The sequence below is a fragment of the Myotis davidii genome, unplaced genomic scaffold, assembly GCF_000327345.1.
Source record: "Myotis davidii unplaced genomic scaffold, ASM32734v1 scaffold100, whole genome shotgun sequence".
Classification (NCBI taxonomy): Eukaryota; Metazoa; Chordata; class Mammalia; order Chiroptera; family Vespertilionidae; genus Myotis; species Myotis davidii.
In genome coordinates, this window is record NW_006292691.1 from 308,846 (window position 1) to 322,067 (window position 13,222).

Consider the following 13,222-nt stretch of genomic DNA (forward strand, 5'->3'; position numbering starts at 1 on the left):
CGTGGGAGGCAGTCAGGAACCGGATGGCAAGGGGAACCAGTCACATCTGAGGAAACAGTGGCTGTGATGCCAGGCCCTGGTGAAAGCTACAGATTCCAGGCACCTCAGGAACCATTATCGCCTAGAGATGCCAATGAGCCAGCATGTCTGCGAAAAGTGACCTCAAGGCCCAGCTGAAAAGGGCAGGGAAGCCACACTCCTGCCTGGAGAGATTCGTCACCCAGAAGGGGTGGTTCCCTTCTCCTGGAAGAGAGCACAGGGCCTAGCCTAAGGCCATAGAGGCAGCAGGTTGAGCCACTCTGCCCTGAAAGCCAAGAGGGCACAGTGAGGAGTGGCTGTGGGGCCTGGGGTCTCTCTAGAAGAGATTTATACTGGCACAGATTTTAGCACTGTTTACTGCTCTACCTGCAAATGGCATGGTGAAGGCTCCTGAATAGAGGCAGCCAGGACCCACTGGGACCAACACCCCTGAGCTTGAGCATGCATACAGCCAGTGGTGACCTGTGTGATCTCCAGCAGTTCCATGCCACTAAGGGGACCCCTATGGCCTCCCACAAGTCCCAGGGTGAGTGCAAGCACAGGAGGCGTGATCAGGGGACAGCCTCTCCTCCCCAGGACAGTGCAATGACCATCTGCCTCCAGCAGGGCCGTGTGGAAGAAATTGAAAGGAAAAACCCAGTACTGCTGGTGGGCACCCAGTGTGGCTCTATGTATGGACCCCAGGCCTCAGGGAGCTCCACCCCAAAGCATAGCCACGGCACCTGGAGGGGCCCTGAAAGGTTCAAGCCCTGCTCTCCTTGATGGCCCTGTACCTCTGCTTTGAGGGCAACTTGCTGGCTCTCTTCTCTTCTTCCTCCAGACGCCTGCGGGCCTCCTCCAGCTGGGTCAGGGGGTTGGGGGCCGGGTTGGGTGGCATTGTGGGGTCTTGAATGAAGAGATGAGAGGGCTGGACAGAGTTCCGAAGCTGAGCGCTGACCCAAGGGTGCACAGCCCCAGGACGCTCAATGGACAAGGGCCTGGAGCTCTCGTGAATCTGCTGCTTCTTCGCCCCAGAAGACCTTTGAGAGTGAGAGAACAGATGGGGCAGAACGTGAAACTTTGGGCCCTAGACAGGCATCTGGAGCTGGGCAGGAGCCAGCAGGATAGGCCGAGCTTAGCAATGATCCCGGGATGCCTGGGTCAGGAATCCCCCTGTGACACTGGTCATGGAAGCCAGGTGAAGCAATTTCCTCCTATACTACACGACACAAACATTCCTTTCTTGCACACTTCTTTTTTTGTAACTCATTTTTAATACCTTTATTGAATACATAAATCAATCCTATACAAAGACTTTTTATAAAAGATGTTTTGGTATTTAATGTTCTTTGTGAAAAACCTGAAATACGTAGGAAAGTCAAAGAAAAAAATACTAATAATCCATAATTTAGAAATAGCCACTCAGAATATTGATCTATTTCCTTCCCAATTAAAAAATACTGAACACACTTGGCATAATTCTAAACATAATTTTTTCTCTCGATGTGGTATCATGCCTTCTCTTTGTTGTTTAACATGGAGAATGTGCTTTGCACCTGTGCAACACACCATCGCTCTACCACCTGATGGGATTCCAGTGAAAACATCAGCTTCTTGCAGCTACAGCTCGAAAGGGGGACCTCCAGGAGCAAAGATGACGGAACCCAAGATGGCCCCCTTTGAAGTGGGCTGGCCCAATGCTCTCATGACACCAGAACTGCCCAAAGAAAGATACCCCGGGGAGGTGGGCTCCTCCTAAAACCCCCACAAGGCTGGCCACAGGGAGACCTCTGCCCCCCTCTCCCCCTCACCACTCTCCACTTCCCAACCTCCCACACCCCATCTTCTCAACCCTTTTAACTCCCTACCCCTCATCCCATCTCCTACCCCTTCCTTTCCTTGCCCCCCATGCCCCCAGCCCACCTGCCTTATGTAACAACAATGAAGACAGAGGCCTCATGGTCCCCGGACTCCTGGGAGGCCGGAGAGGGCCTGGTGGGGACACTGAAGGCCATGATTTAAAATAGCCCCTCTGACTGACGGCAGGAGCCTCTGCAACCTGGGAGGCTATTTCTAGATGTACCTCTTAACTCTTCAGCCACAGAAATCCTTCTTTTGGGGTGGGAGGACTGGCCGGGACAGACCCATAAGAGAGAAATTCAGAGAAGCTGAGAATCGAACCCTCTTCAACCAGAGCAGGAGAGAGGCTCCTGGAGAGGCCCCCTCACTAGGACAGGCTTTGTGGCTGTAACGGGGTCTGGACACTGGTGGGGGGGGCTCATTCCCAAGGTCAGGCTCACCTGCCTCACATGTATATTCAGTCCTCCCTAACGATGGCCAAAAAATGCTGAAGGTCAGGGAAATCTGAGATTGAGGAACGAGGGGATGGCCCACCCACTGAAGGACAGATGCTGTCAGCTCCAGGCCCAGGGCCCCTGGGCATCACCCACCTCTGGCCTAGGCCCATCTAAGCCAGCCCTGTGCACCTTAGGGTGGACTAGCCCAGTGGGATAATCTAGAGCTCAGAGGGGTGCACACTAAACAAGAACCTTCTCCCACCCACTGCTGAGGGTATGATCAGGTGTAAACACTGAGGCTTCTGCTGAAGCCCCGGCTGGAGTAAGGGTCAGGTACCTGCCTCACTGCCCCGATGCCTAGGTCATTCTCATGTGGAGATGTCATGTGTGAGAGCAGCTATGTGACAGCAGGCCCCCTCCTTAGTGTGGGGCAGCAGCGAGAGGCATGGTGACTTGACTGACCTCACCTCACCAGTGGGCACTCCTGCCTAGGACACTGAAGCTGCATCCGGGACACCATCCCATCACAGGTACACAGGGCAGACGTCAATGCGTTTGTGCTGTGACAGCTCGAACCGGATCCCTTTGAATAACCGCTTCCATTGTACATGTTTTGCAGTAAGACAGTGGGTGGGACTATGCCACTCTGGACACTGGTAAAGCAGCTCTGGAGGTTACCAGCCAGTTTGCATTTCTGTGCCCACACCCCCAGGACACAAGGTGCTGCTTACCCATGGCCAGCCTTCCTGTGCCTGCTGATCTCCTTCTCCCCCTCAATGATCCACTGCATGATCTTCTGGTTCTTCTCTGCGTCCTCTGAAGGGCCTGGCACCTCAGTACTGGCACTCTTCCCTGACTCAGTCTTCTTGGCATTTCTTTTGGAGGTTGTGCCGGCCTTCCCACTGCAAAAGCAAGACCTGGGAGTCACCCACTGAGTTTACTTACCTCTGCTCCAACCCGGTATGGCTCCCTGAACACAGAGGCCTCAACAAAGTGGCATGTTCTAGCAGCCTCTGCCCCAGCTCTGTGGGGTTACTGGGGTTTGTTTCAGGTGACTCCATGGCGAGAAGTGAAGGAAGGCAGCATCGGCTGGGAGAGCTGGAGCCAAATATCAGCTATAGCACTTGCCTGTGTCCTCCCAGCCCAGGTCACCTGCCTGGTGCAGACATCTAGGGCCCGGCCCCTCCTCCTCATCCAGACACCTCACTCTAAAATGGATCTTTATCTAACCACACTTCACAGCTGGAGCCTTGGCTGGACCAACACCCCAGGCAGAGCATGGTGTCTACCTCTACTGGCACCTGAGCTCTTGGCCATGACACGCCTGCAAGTCTCTGCAGCTCACCTTGGTTTAAAGACTTTTAAAGGAGAAGTCTAGTCTAGAAAATCAGAACAGAATCCACAAGAGCCACAGTCTTTCACTGCAACCCCTTTCTCCCTGGGAAGCCCAAGGACAAAGAATCCAAGGCCCCAATCTAAAGCATGGCTCTGGCCACCCCAGACACTCACCTGTAGGCCAGGCTGTCGTTGGCATTGGGGGTGGTGCCCACACTCTCTAAGTGGCTTCGGGTCTTGGCTGTGTGACTGTGCAGCTCCGGGCCCCATGCAAAGCTGCTCTGGACCCGGCGGATGGCCTCGGCCTCAGCCTGCTCCTTGGGCCTGGCCACACCATGGTGGCTGTGGTGGTGGCTGTGCCTATGGAGATGCAGGCCAGCCGCTTCTAGCTTTGCCCCCAATTTGGGCACGTGCTTACTGTGCCCCAAGGTTGTACCCCCCAGCACTCCCGACATCTTGGGCATGTGTCCACTGTCAGGGGAGCGGTGGCCAGGTCCGGGTGACTGGCAGCCTGGAGTCCTCATAACCCGCTGCACATGCTCATCCAGGATGCTCTCGGGGTTCTCCTCATGTGCATCCCGCAGCCCTGTGCAGCCTACGTCCGTGTAGCGGGGTGGGAAGCTGTGCCAGGCTGGGGCCAAAGGCAGCTTATGACTGGCCCCCGGGGGAGCAGAGGACACATCGCCATCCTCCCCTTCTTCCTCCTGTAGGGACAAGGTCGCATGTCACCTCTTAGCACCTGCTGCACCAAGGGAACCTCACACTTTGGGAAATAAACAAGTAACAAACAACCAAAAAAATCCCCAAACCATAAAGCCTGTCAGTGCCGTGTCCTGGAGGTCAGGAGCCCTGAGCCCAGGATGAGGCAAGGGCCAAGGGAGGTGCCGGACTTCCAAGCGACTTTTCTGTCCCTGATTCCTGAACAAACTCAGCCAGGCTCTCAGCAGGCTATGCTGCAGGACGGGGGGCAGACAGGAGGACAGGGAGCTGTGCTCACGCACAAGTGTGCAAGGGCAATGATTCAGGGAACACACCACTGCCGGTCCAGGCCACAGAGCAACCTTCGCACTGGTTTAGTTTTCTTTTATGCTTCTCAATAAAGATTTTTGTTTTCTTTCAGTGAAATTTTCCTATTCCTCAATTTATACTGCCATATTTTCAAAGGCCTTTGTACAAAAGAGCTCTTGTTTTTTATCTTGCTATGTGTTTGATAAATTCTCACATTAACTTTTATTCAATTCTCTAAAAAGTTAATATAACCAATACTGTAACAGAAGCATTTTATCATCTTAATTTCAAAAGATACATAAATTGTCCAAACCAGAATAATGTTCAGTAAATTTGGTAATAATTTAAAAGAAAGTGGAACTAAGCTAAACCTGTACTTTAATATAAAAAGATCTCCAAAAGTTTACCACAAAATTTCACACTAATGTGAAGTATCTAAATGTCATTAGAACGGGCTCAGGGTAGAATGGCACTACAGAGGACAAAGTACAAAAGAAGGGACCTAACAGATAGAGGGTGAATGCACCCCCTCCTGGGTACAGCTTGGAGCCACCTCAGCAGAGACTTGGACCCTTGGGCTCCCATCCCGTGTCCCCATCCCAATCCCTTTGCTCTGCAGGGCTAAGGGACCAGGAGACTTTTTACTGGGGGTCTTCCCAGGGCACTGAAAGTTATTAAAGCCATTTATCCCCTAAAGTAGCAGCAAGCAAGAGGAAACCTCCGAATTCCTGAGAGGTGAGGGGGTGCAAACCTTCAGCTGAGATCCAATTTTTCTTAGTAGTTCTGCATATGTAAGAATTCAATTTTACAGTTTGGAAAGGTAACAGATTTACCTAACTGTTCAGATAACAGTTTTCATTTTCTTCTTTGCTTTTCTTTTCAAAATTTTATAATAAAAGTTATTTAAAAATTGTGTACTTATCCCTTTAAAAAAGAAAGGACTGTTATTTATAGCATGATTTATTTAGATTACAGATTGCACATGATAAGAGAGACTGAACTGACAGAGGCTGGGCAGTGTGCCGCAACCGAGGACTAAGGGACACCTGTGGGAGCAAACTTGCCGGAGCAGCTTCGGGCCAGAGCACATGACCAAGAGTCCGTGCACCCATTTCTGAAGGCCACAGCAGGCCACTGCATGTAGTAAGCCCACCTGAGCTTGAGGCCAGGTGCCTGCTGATTAGCTCCTAAACTGACAATGGAGACATACAAAGGGCTGTTCATTTGAACATTTCTGTTAAAGAACACCACTGGGTGTTGGCAGCTGGGTCCAACCCCTGTCCTGAGAGCTGGTAGTGGTTCCAGACACAGCCGCCTTGCACCTGCCAGGGACACCACAGAGAAAAAAACATCTGAGTCAGACATCAGAAAAACACACAGAATACCCACAGCCACAGCTGCCTTCACAATGTCTCGCCCAAAAGGTTGACCTGCCAAGGACCACAAACACACACAGCCACTGAGCCAAAACTAAAAACTTGACAAAACAATTATAATAACTCAATTATATAGTAAAAAGGTGGTGAATTCTTCCTTTCTTAGATTCCATTTAAGAAACAGTACACACATTATTTAATGAGCACATTTGTTTTAAGAGTTGTTAACTATGACATGTTCAGGGGACCCCTCACACAAAGAGCTGATGCCCACTGAAACACTGTGCTAAACAAATGAAGACACCAGCTTTGTCACAACATGCTATTCGGGATTTACCTCCTACTAAAATATTCCATATCTCATAGTGACTCTGTTCCCTGCATTTATTTGTTCAGAGAAGGCTATTAAAATGCTGAAACTACGCTCCTAACTATTCCTTCAACTACTCAATAAGGCTCTGATGGGCACTGAGAAAGAGCTGGCCTCGGAGTGCACACTCTGTCCCTGGCTCCCATCAGACGGCCTATCCCTGACTGGCTCCTGAGAGCCTCTCCCTCTAGGTCAAAGAAGTCTCCCTTGCCCTCACACGAGAACCCAGCATGGCGGGTGCCCTGTTGAGTGACCTTGGACAGTTCACTGAGTTGTGGGAACTGTGGGGAGGATAGCTGGCACCTGCTCTGCCAGAGTGAGGGTCACCCAATCACCATGAGGGGAGGAGGAAAGGATGCTGGTAAGAAAAATTTACTTGTGTAGATGCATGAGCGCTTAAAAATACTTCCATGCACATTCCTTCCTAGAAATCACCACTGTTACTCTCAGGTTTGCCTTCCTGGTACCATGTTCATATCAGAACATGAACCTCAGGTTCTGATATGCTATTTGAAATCTACCCGATGTCTTGATGTGGGGAAAGATGGGAGGAGCCATGCCCTTTGGTTGGAAGCTGAGCGTCATGTAAAGGAGCTCCGGAACCCAGGATCATAGCTGCAAGGCACAGCCAGCAGGATTCCCTATGTGCAGTGACCATCTGCTCTGTCCCACGTCTACCCTTATGGCAGTGTATCCAGCTTCAGGTGCACAGAACTCATCTGGGGACATGTAAAGTGAGAGCGTAAGCCCCTCCCAAGGGGTTCTGATGGGGTCTGAGGAGGGCTCATGTACTGTATTTTAAATAGGAATATTAGGTGATCGGGTAGAGAAATAATTCCTTCAAGAAACATCACATTTTTGAGTTTCAGGTATTGAGCACAAAATATTTAGAAAAGAATGGAAGACAACCACTTACTTGGTGGTGACCATTTACCTCCAGCAGGTAATTTCTACCTGCTAAGAGAAAAGCAAAAGCCTGTCTACCAGCGACATGGAGGCTCACGGCATTCAGGAGGCACTGGGTTCAGTGAATAAAGTTCAACAAGCTAGGAAGTGCAAGGGGCACAGGGAAGGCCTCACTCCAGGGGCACGCCGGTTACTGATGTCCCAGCACTGACGCCCTTGAATGTGTATGGAAATGAATCTTATAGAATGACACCCGGGACAATAAAAGCAAGGTATCTCTTCAGCAGTTATGGGCAGAAAGGCATTTAAGCAATGAATTACAAATGTTAAATTCTTAGCATTCAACACTTCATCAAGTGAGGCTACAGGTCAGTAGACAGGATAAACAGAAGCCTACATCCAAACCTAAGCCATTCTATGCTCTGAGGTGACAAGTGGGAGCTGTGGGCCCTTCCTGCCACAGGCATGTTCTGCTCTGCACAGACGCATGTGGCCCAGGACACAGAGGTGCTTGTGAGGGGCCTCCATCCACCAGCACTCAAGGGAAATTTCAGTTCCACATGCCAAGGGGGCATGTGGGGTGTTGGAGACATGGCCAGCAAGGCATGTGTGCTCACGTATGGGTCAGGTATCTGCCATGGAGGGCCTTGGTAGAGGGGAATGAGCCTGGGGCACCAAGAGGACAGCAGGAAGGAAATTGGTCCTGGGCTGAAAGGAGAAGCTGGTTAGTCTGCACTTTGGACATGTCCTGTGCCCAATCTCCCTGAGTTGAGCTGGTGTTGCCTCTGTGCGGTGCCTACTTTGGGGACGACAGCTGAGAGTTGTCTTGGCCTCCCTCTTAGCTCTCTTCCCACAAGCAGGTGGAAAAAAATACCCCCAACCCTGGCAACCAAGGCCACAGCTGACACCTGCTGGTCGCTCCCCAGGCCCACATTCAGGGCCCAGCCATAAGGACCTCTTCCCGGGGAGACAGCCCAGGCTGGGAACTAGGGGTGGGGGCTTTAGAGAGGGGTAGATGTCATAGGAAAGCGTGCCTTGGCTAACCATCAGGCCAGGTCAAAGCATGTCAGGAGCCAGTGTGCGGTCAAGTGGGGAAATGGGGGCTCTGGGAAAACCTGGAAGGGGCCCCTCAGGGCCTGAAGCTGTAACAAAATAACCTGGAAACCACGATCTGCGTGGCTTCCCTGACTGAAGCCTACTCACCATCCGCACCCGCTTCAGTCGCTCCTCTAGCTTCTCCTCTGCCTCCCGAGTCCGCTGAACAGCCTCCAGGCGGTGGATGAGCTCCGCAGCGAACTTCTGGGGCTCCACGCGAATTTCCTTTGGTATTCGGTAAGTACGCTGCAAGGAGACGCTGCTCATTAGTAGGCCACGCACAGCTTTGAACTACTGTTCTCTGCGCCAGGGTGGCATTCAAGCACTTTTGGGGTGTGAGAAGATAATGTTAAATCTGAATTTTATTTTCAAGTGAGTGTTTATTTTCCCCCCTTTTACCTGGGAATTAATCTCCTCACTGCCCCCTATTCTTGTCAGACTAAATCTCTCCTTCACCCAGCCCCGATCCAGGGGTGAGAATGGAGCACCGACTCCCACGGTCAAAGAATCAGAGACACTGAGCAGGCAGAACTTGGTCTCCTGGGGTCAGGTCAGCAGGGCAGTGGTCAGCAAGGGCCTGTGAGTGTGCCCTGCACAGAGGGCCTTCAAGACTGACCCAAACAGACCTTCTAAAATCACTGGCCCGGAGCTGCAAAGACCACAGAGGAGAGGCAGGAGATGCAGCCCACGGGCAGGACCCATCTGCTCCTTGCAGTGACCACCCTGCACACAAGAGGGCAGCAGCCTCTGGTACTTATGTACGTGGATCAGGCTGTTGCAGGGTTGGGGAACATAAAATTCATGGTATAGGAAAAAAATCAGGGGGAAAGGCAGGACTATGAAGGACTTCCCTTTTCAAGGAATATAATTCTGCAATGTATTTTATAGTGATGCACTGTATAGCTTTTTTGGGGGTAGGGGGTAGCTTTATTTTGAAGTAATGTCAAATTTAAAACAGTTGCATGAATAGCACAAGGGCTTCTGTCCCAGATTCCCTGACTGCTGACCTTTCTCTCACACTGTCACTCTCTCTCACACACACTTCTGTGAGCCAGTCAAGAACAAATTGCACAAATGATGCCTGTCTACTCTTAAACACTTTAGAGTGTATTTAACATTAACCCAGGACATTCTTATACCTACAACAGGTCAATTATTAAAAAAAGAAAAAAGAAAAAAAGAACCCTGGTATAATACTGTAACCTAGCTAGCACATCTTATTCCAATTTCACCAGCTGTCCCAATATCCTTAATAACAAAACATGTTTTAAAAACCTAAATCACTGCCCTGGCCAGTTTTTCTCAGTGGTTAGAGCGTCAGCCCAAGGACTGAAGGGCTGTGGGTTCGACTCCCAGTCAAGGGCACATACCTCAGTTGCAGGCTCGATCCCCGCCCCAAGTGAGCAGAAGCAACCAATCAATGTGTCTCTTTCATATCCATCTCTTCCTCTCACCCTCCTCCCCCAATCCTCCCTCCCTTCCATTTTCTCTAAAAAAATCGAAGGAAGCCCTCGGTGGTTTGGCTCAGTGGATAGAGCATTGGCCTATAGACTGAAAGGTCCCAGGTTCGATTCTAGTCAAGGGCACACACCTGGGTTGTGGGCTCGATTCCCAGTGGGGGGTGTGCAGGAAGCAGCTGGTCAATGATTCTCTCTCATCATCGATGTTTCTATCTCTCTCTCCCTTTCCCTTCCTCTCTGAAATCAATAAAAATATATTTTTTAAAAATCAAGGGAAAAAATATCGAGTGAGGATTAAAAAAAAAATCTAAGCCACCAAAATATAAGTGAAGGAGGACCAAGGAGGAGGAAGGTCTGGAGGGGCCTCAGATGAGGCAGGAGGACAGGTGGAAGAAAGAGGTGGCCTGGGCACAGGGTGGTACAGGATCTCTGACCTCTGTGGGTGGACAGTGGCTATTTAGAACCCTGGCCTTCAGACGTGGAACAAGGCAAAGCGAAAAGACTCATGGTGAAAGCTCTGGGAATAGTTCTCGACTTTGCATACCTATTTCTCATCTGCAAAACAGGAGTAAAGAAAACACCTAAAACCACAGAAACTTTTAAGATGATAAGAAAAATATGTGAAGGGCTCAGAAACAAATGTCCATGTGTAGGGCTGCTGCTGACCACAATGGATTCAGAGGTAGCCATATGTCGGAGACCATTATTATCTTCACTAGCTGAGAAGCTGAGAAGCGTAGAGACCCTAAAAGCTGGTGACCTTTGAAGCCCTAGCAAAGGTCGAAGCTGTGCACCACCCAGTTAATCTAGATACTGGTAGCTGAAGAATCCTCCCCACTTTAACTCATGTAAATCCTTGTTGATAAGATAGTCTGCCTATTATTGGAAATTGCCTACTGATGAACCTAGTTTGTGTATTACTGGAAATTCCCTACCTAGGGGCTATCCCAAGATCAATAAAAGCTTGGTGAGGCCTTAGCATCGGTGGAAGTCCTTCTCCTCGAGTTGGACTTGCCCGCCTGACTCCCCAATATCTCCAAATTATCTCATGTCTCTTGTCTCTTTTCTTTCATCCGCTTTCAGATCCTGAACCCTAAACCACGCAGGACCTGGAAGGGAAAACACACACAACATTTGGTGCCCGTCGGGAAATCTGGAAGTGAAGGTAAAAACCAAGGTTTCACCGGCAAGGTGAGGAACAAAGAATTCACCTTAAAGGTAGGAAGGTTCACCATAAAATGGTAGGGGGATATTTCACTGCACACATACGGCCACAATCAGCTACAGTAGTCCGGAGCTGTAGGCGGTGTGGGAACGTTTTTCCACACCAGGCTAAATTGGGCAGGATTCAGCTTTAAAAAAGTAGATTCGGCTTTAAAAAGTAAGAAACTTTATTATAGACTTTTGATTTGAATGCTTAAAGTGTTAAAAATTTTAGAATGTAATCTCTTACAGTTTTTTTGGCATGTTATTATAGAACATAACCCTTGGTTTCTTGAAGAAGGTACATTAGATCTTAAAAGTTGCCAAAAAGTTAGTCAGAACTTGAAGAAAATGTCAGCAGAAAGAAAAAACTTATCTCAAAAAACTATTTTTCCATGGGGAACACAATATTGCGTTTGCTAGAGCCTCTTAGAGAGGCCGAGGAGGAGCCCCCTCGACTGGTTCCCTCCGCTCCTCTTAGAGAGAAGCAGGAAGAAAAATTGGAGAAATGTCCTTCACGGCCCCCTCCACCTCCACCTCCACCTCCACGTCCTCATCCTGAAATGGCTAATTCACCATTAACGGAATCACCTGTGCAAAAAGCCATCAGAGAAGGATTGAAGGACATGCAGGTGGAAGAAAGGCTTGCTTTTCCTATCATGGAGACAGCCGACCCACAGCTCCCAAATCACATAATAAGACACCATGTAAAAATTGACTTTAAAATGATAAAGACCTTACGTGAAAGTGTAGTTCAAAATGGTCCAACCGCTCCTTTTACAGGAGAAATTATGAATAATATTTCTGATGCATTCTTAATTCCTCATGACTGGTATTGTCTAGCTCGTGCAACTCTGGATGGAGGAGATTACTTACTATGGAAAGGAGAATTTCTGGAGAAATGCCAGGAGCAAGCCCAAACAAACCGCGGGCTGCATGTTCAAATAACTTATGAAATGCTAGCTGGACTGGGATATTATAATGATGTCCAAACCCAGTTACATTCTGTGCAGCTGGCATATGAGCAAATTAGAGCTTGTGGAAGGAAAGCGTGGTGGGCTTTACCAGCAAAAGGGGACCCTGAGGGAGCTTTTAGTAAATGTATACAGGGGCCTTTAGAATCATTTTCTGATTTTGTGGCTCGTCTCACTCGAGCAGTGAGACAGATTCAACACGAGATAGCAGGAGACATTTTAATTCAGCAATTAGCTTATGAAAATGCCAATGATGATTGTAAGAAATGCCTGATGCATCTGAGAAAAGGTAGTACCATTACAGAAATGATTCGAGCATGTCAGAATGTGGGGTCAGGCACTTTTCAAGCGAATTTACTTGCTGCCACTGTAACGGTAGAAAATTAAAGGTGTTATAACGGTGGAAAAACAGGACATTTTAGGAAAGAATGCAGGCAACTAAGAAGGACACAAGGAGGCGCTCTAGGGAAAGGCACGAACTTCCACCTCCTGAGCTGATCAACGCAGATCCAACCTCTCGGTGTCCTAGGTGCCAGAAGGGCTACCATTGGGCCAGCCATTGTAAATCAAGATTCCATAAAAATAGGCGGCCGTTAGATCAAAACACAGGGTATGGCCAATTGCAGGGAAACGGCCAGCGGGGCCACCCCCAGCCCCGTCATTAAAAGGGGAGATCTGCCCTGCAAAGCCCACAGTGGACTCTCTGATTCGGACCACTCCTGGGAGCGCGGGTCTAGATCTTAACAGTACTATAGCGGTCACGTTGACCCCTGATATGGCTCGCCAAGCTGTTCCTACAGGAATCTGGGGACCTGTGCCACCAGGAACTTTAGGATTAATTTTAGGGAGGAGTGGAAATATAAAAGGATTAACTGTTTTGCCTGGGGTCATAGATTCAGACTATGAGGGAGAGATTAAAGTAATATTAGAATGTAATCATATTATGCAAATTACTCCAGGTCAAAGAATTGCTTGGATACTACTTTTACCTTATGTTCAACAAGGCGAGGCTATAAACAGGAAAAGAGGAGCGCAAGGGTTTGGAAGCTCAGACATCTATTGGATACAGGAAATTAGCAAAACCCGTCCTATGATTAATTTGAGAATAGAAGGAAAAATGTTTAAAGGCCTAGCAGACACTGGGGCGGATATCAGCGTTATCAGCAAAGAATTATGGCAT

The 13,222-nt window shown here is 49.1% G+C and overlaps 1 protein-coding gene across 2 annotated transcripts in view; it reads right to left on the reverse strand.

The window, feature by feature from the left end:
- The window catches only part of AXIN1 (axin 1), a 73,337-nt gene that overhangs the window by 5,271 nt on the left and 54,844 nt on the right, over positions 1–13,222 (reverse strand). For both annotated transcript variants that reach the window (XM_015565576.1, XM_015565575.1), the window contains exons 4-7: positions 8,514–8,651; positions 3,825–4,354; positions 3,047–3,217; positions 813–1,058 (exon numbers count right to left, since the gene is read on the reverse strand). In XM_015565576.1, coding sequence (XP_015421062.1) covers positions 813–1,058; positions 3,047–3,217; positions 3,825–4,354; positions 8,514–8,651 — 1,085 coding nt within the window. The remainder of the gene's footprint in view (positions 1–812; positions 1,059–3,046; positions 3,218–3,824; positions 4,355–8,513; positions 8,652–13,222) is intronic.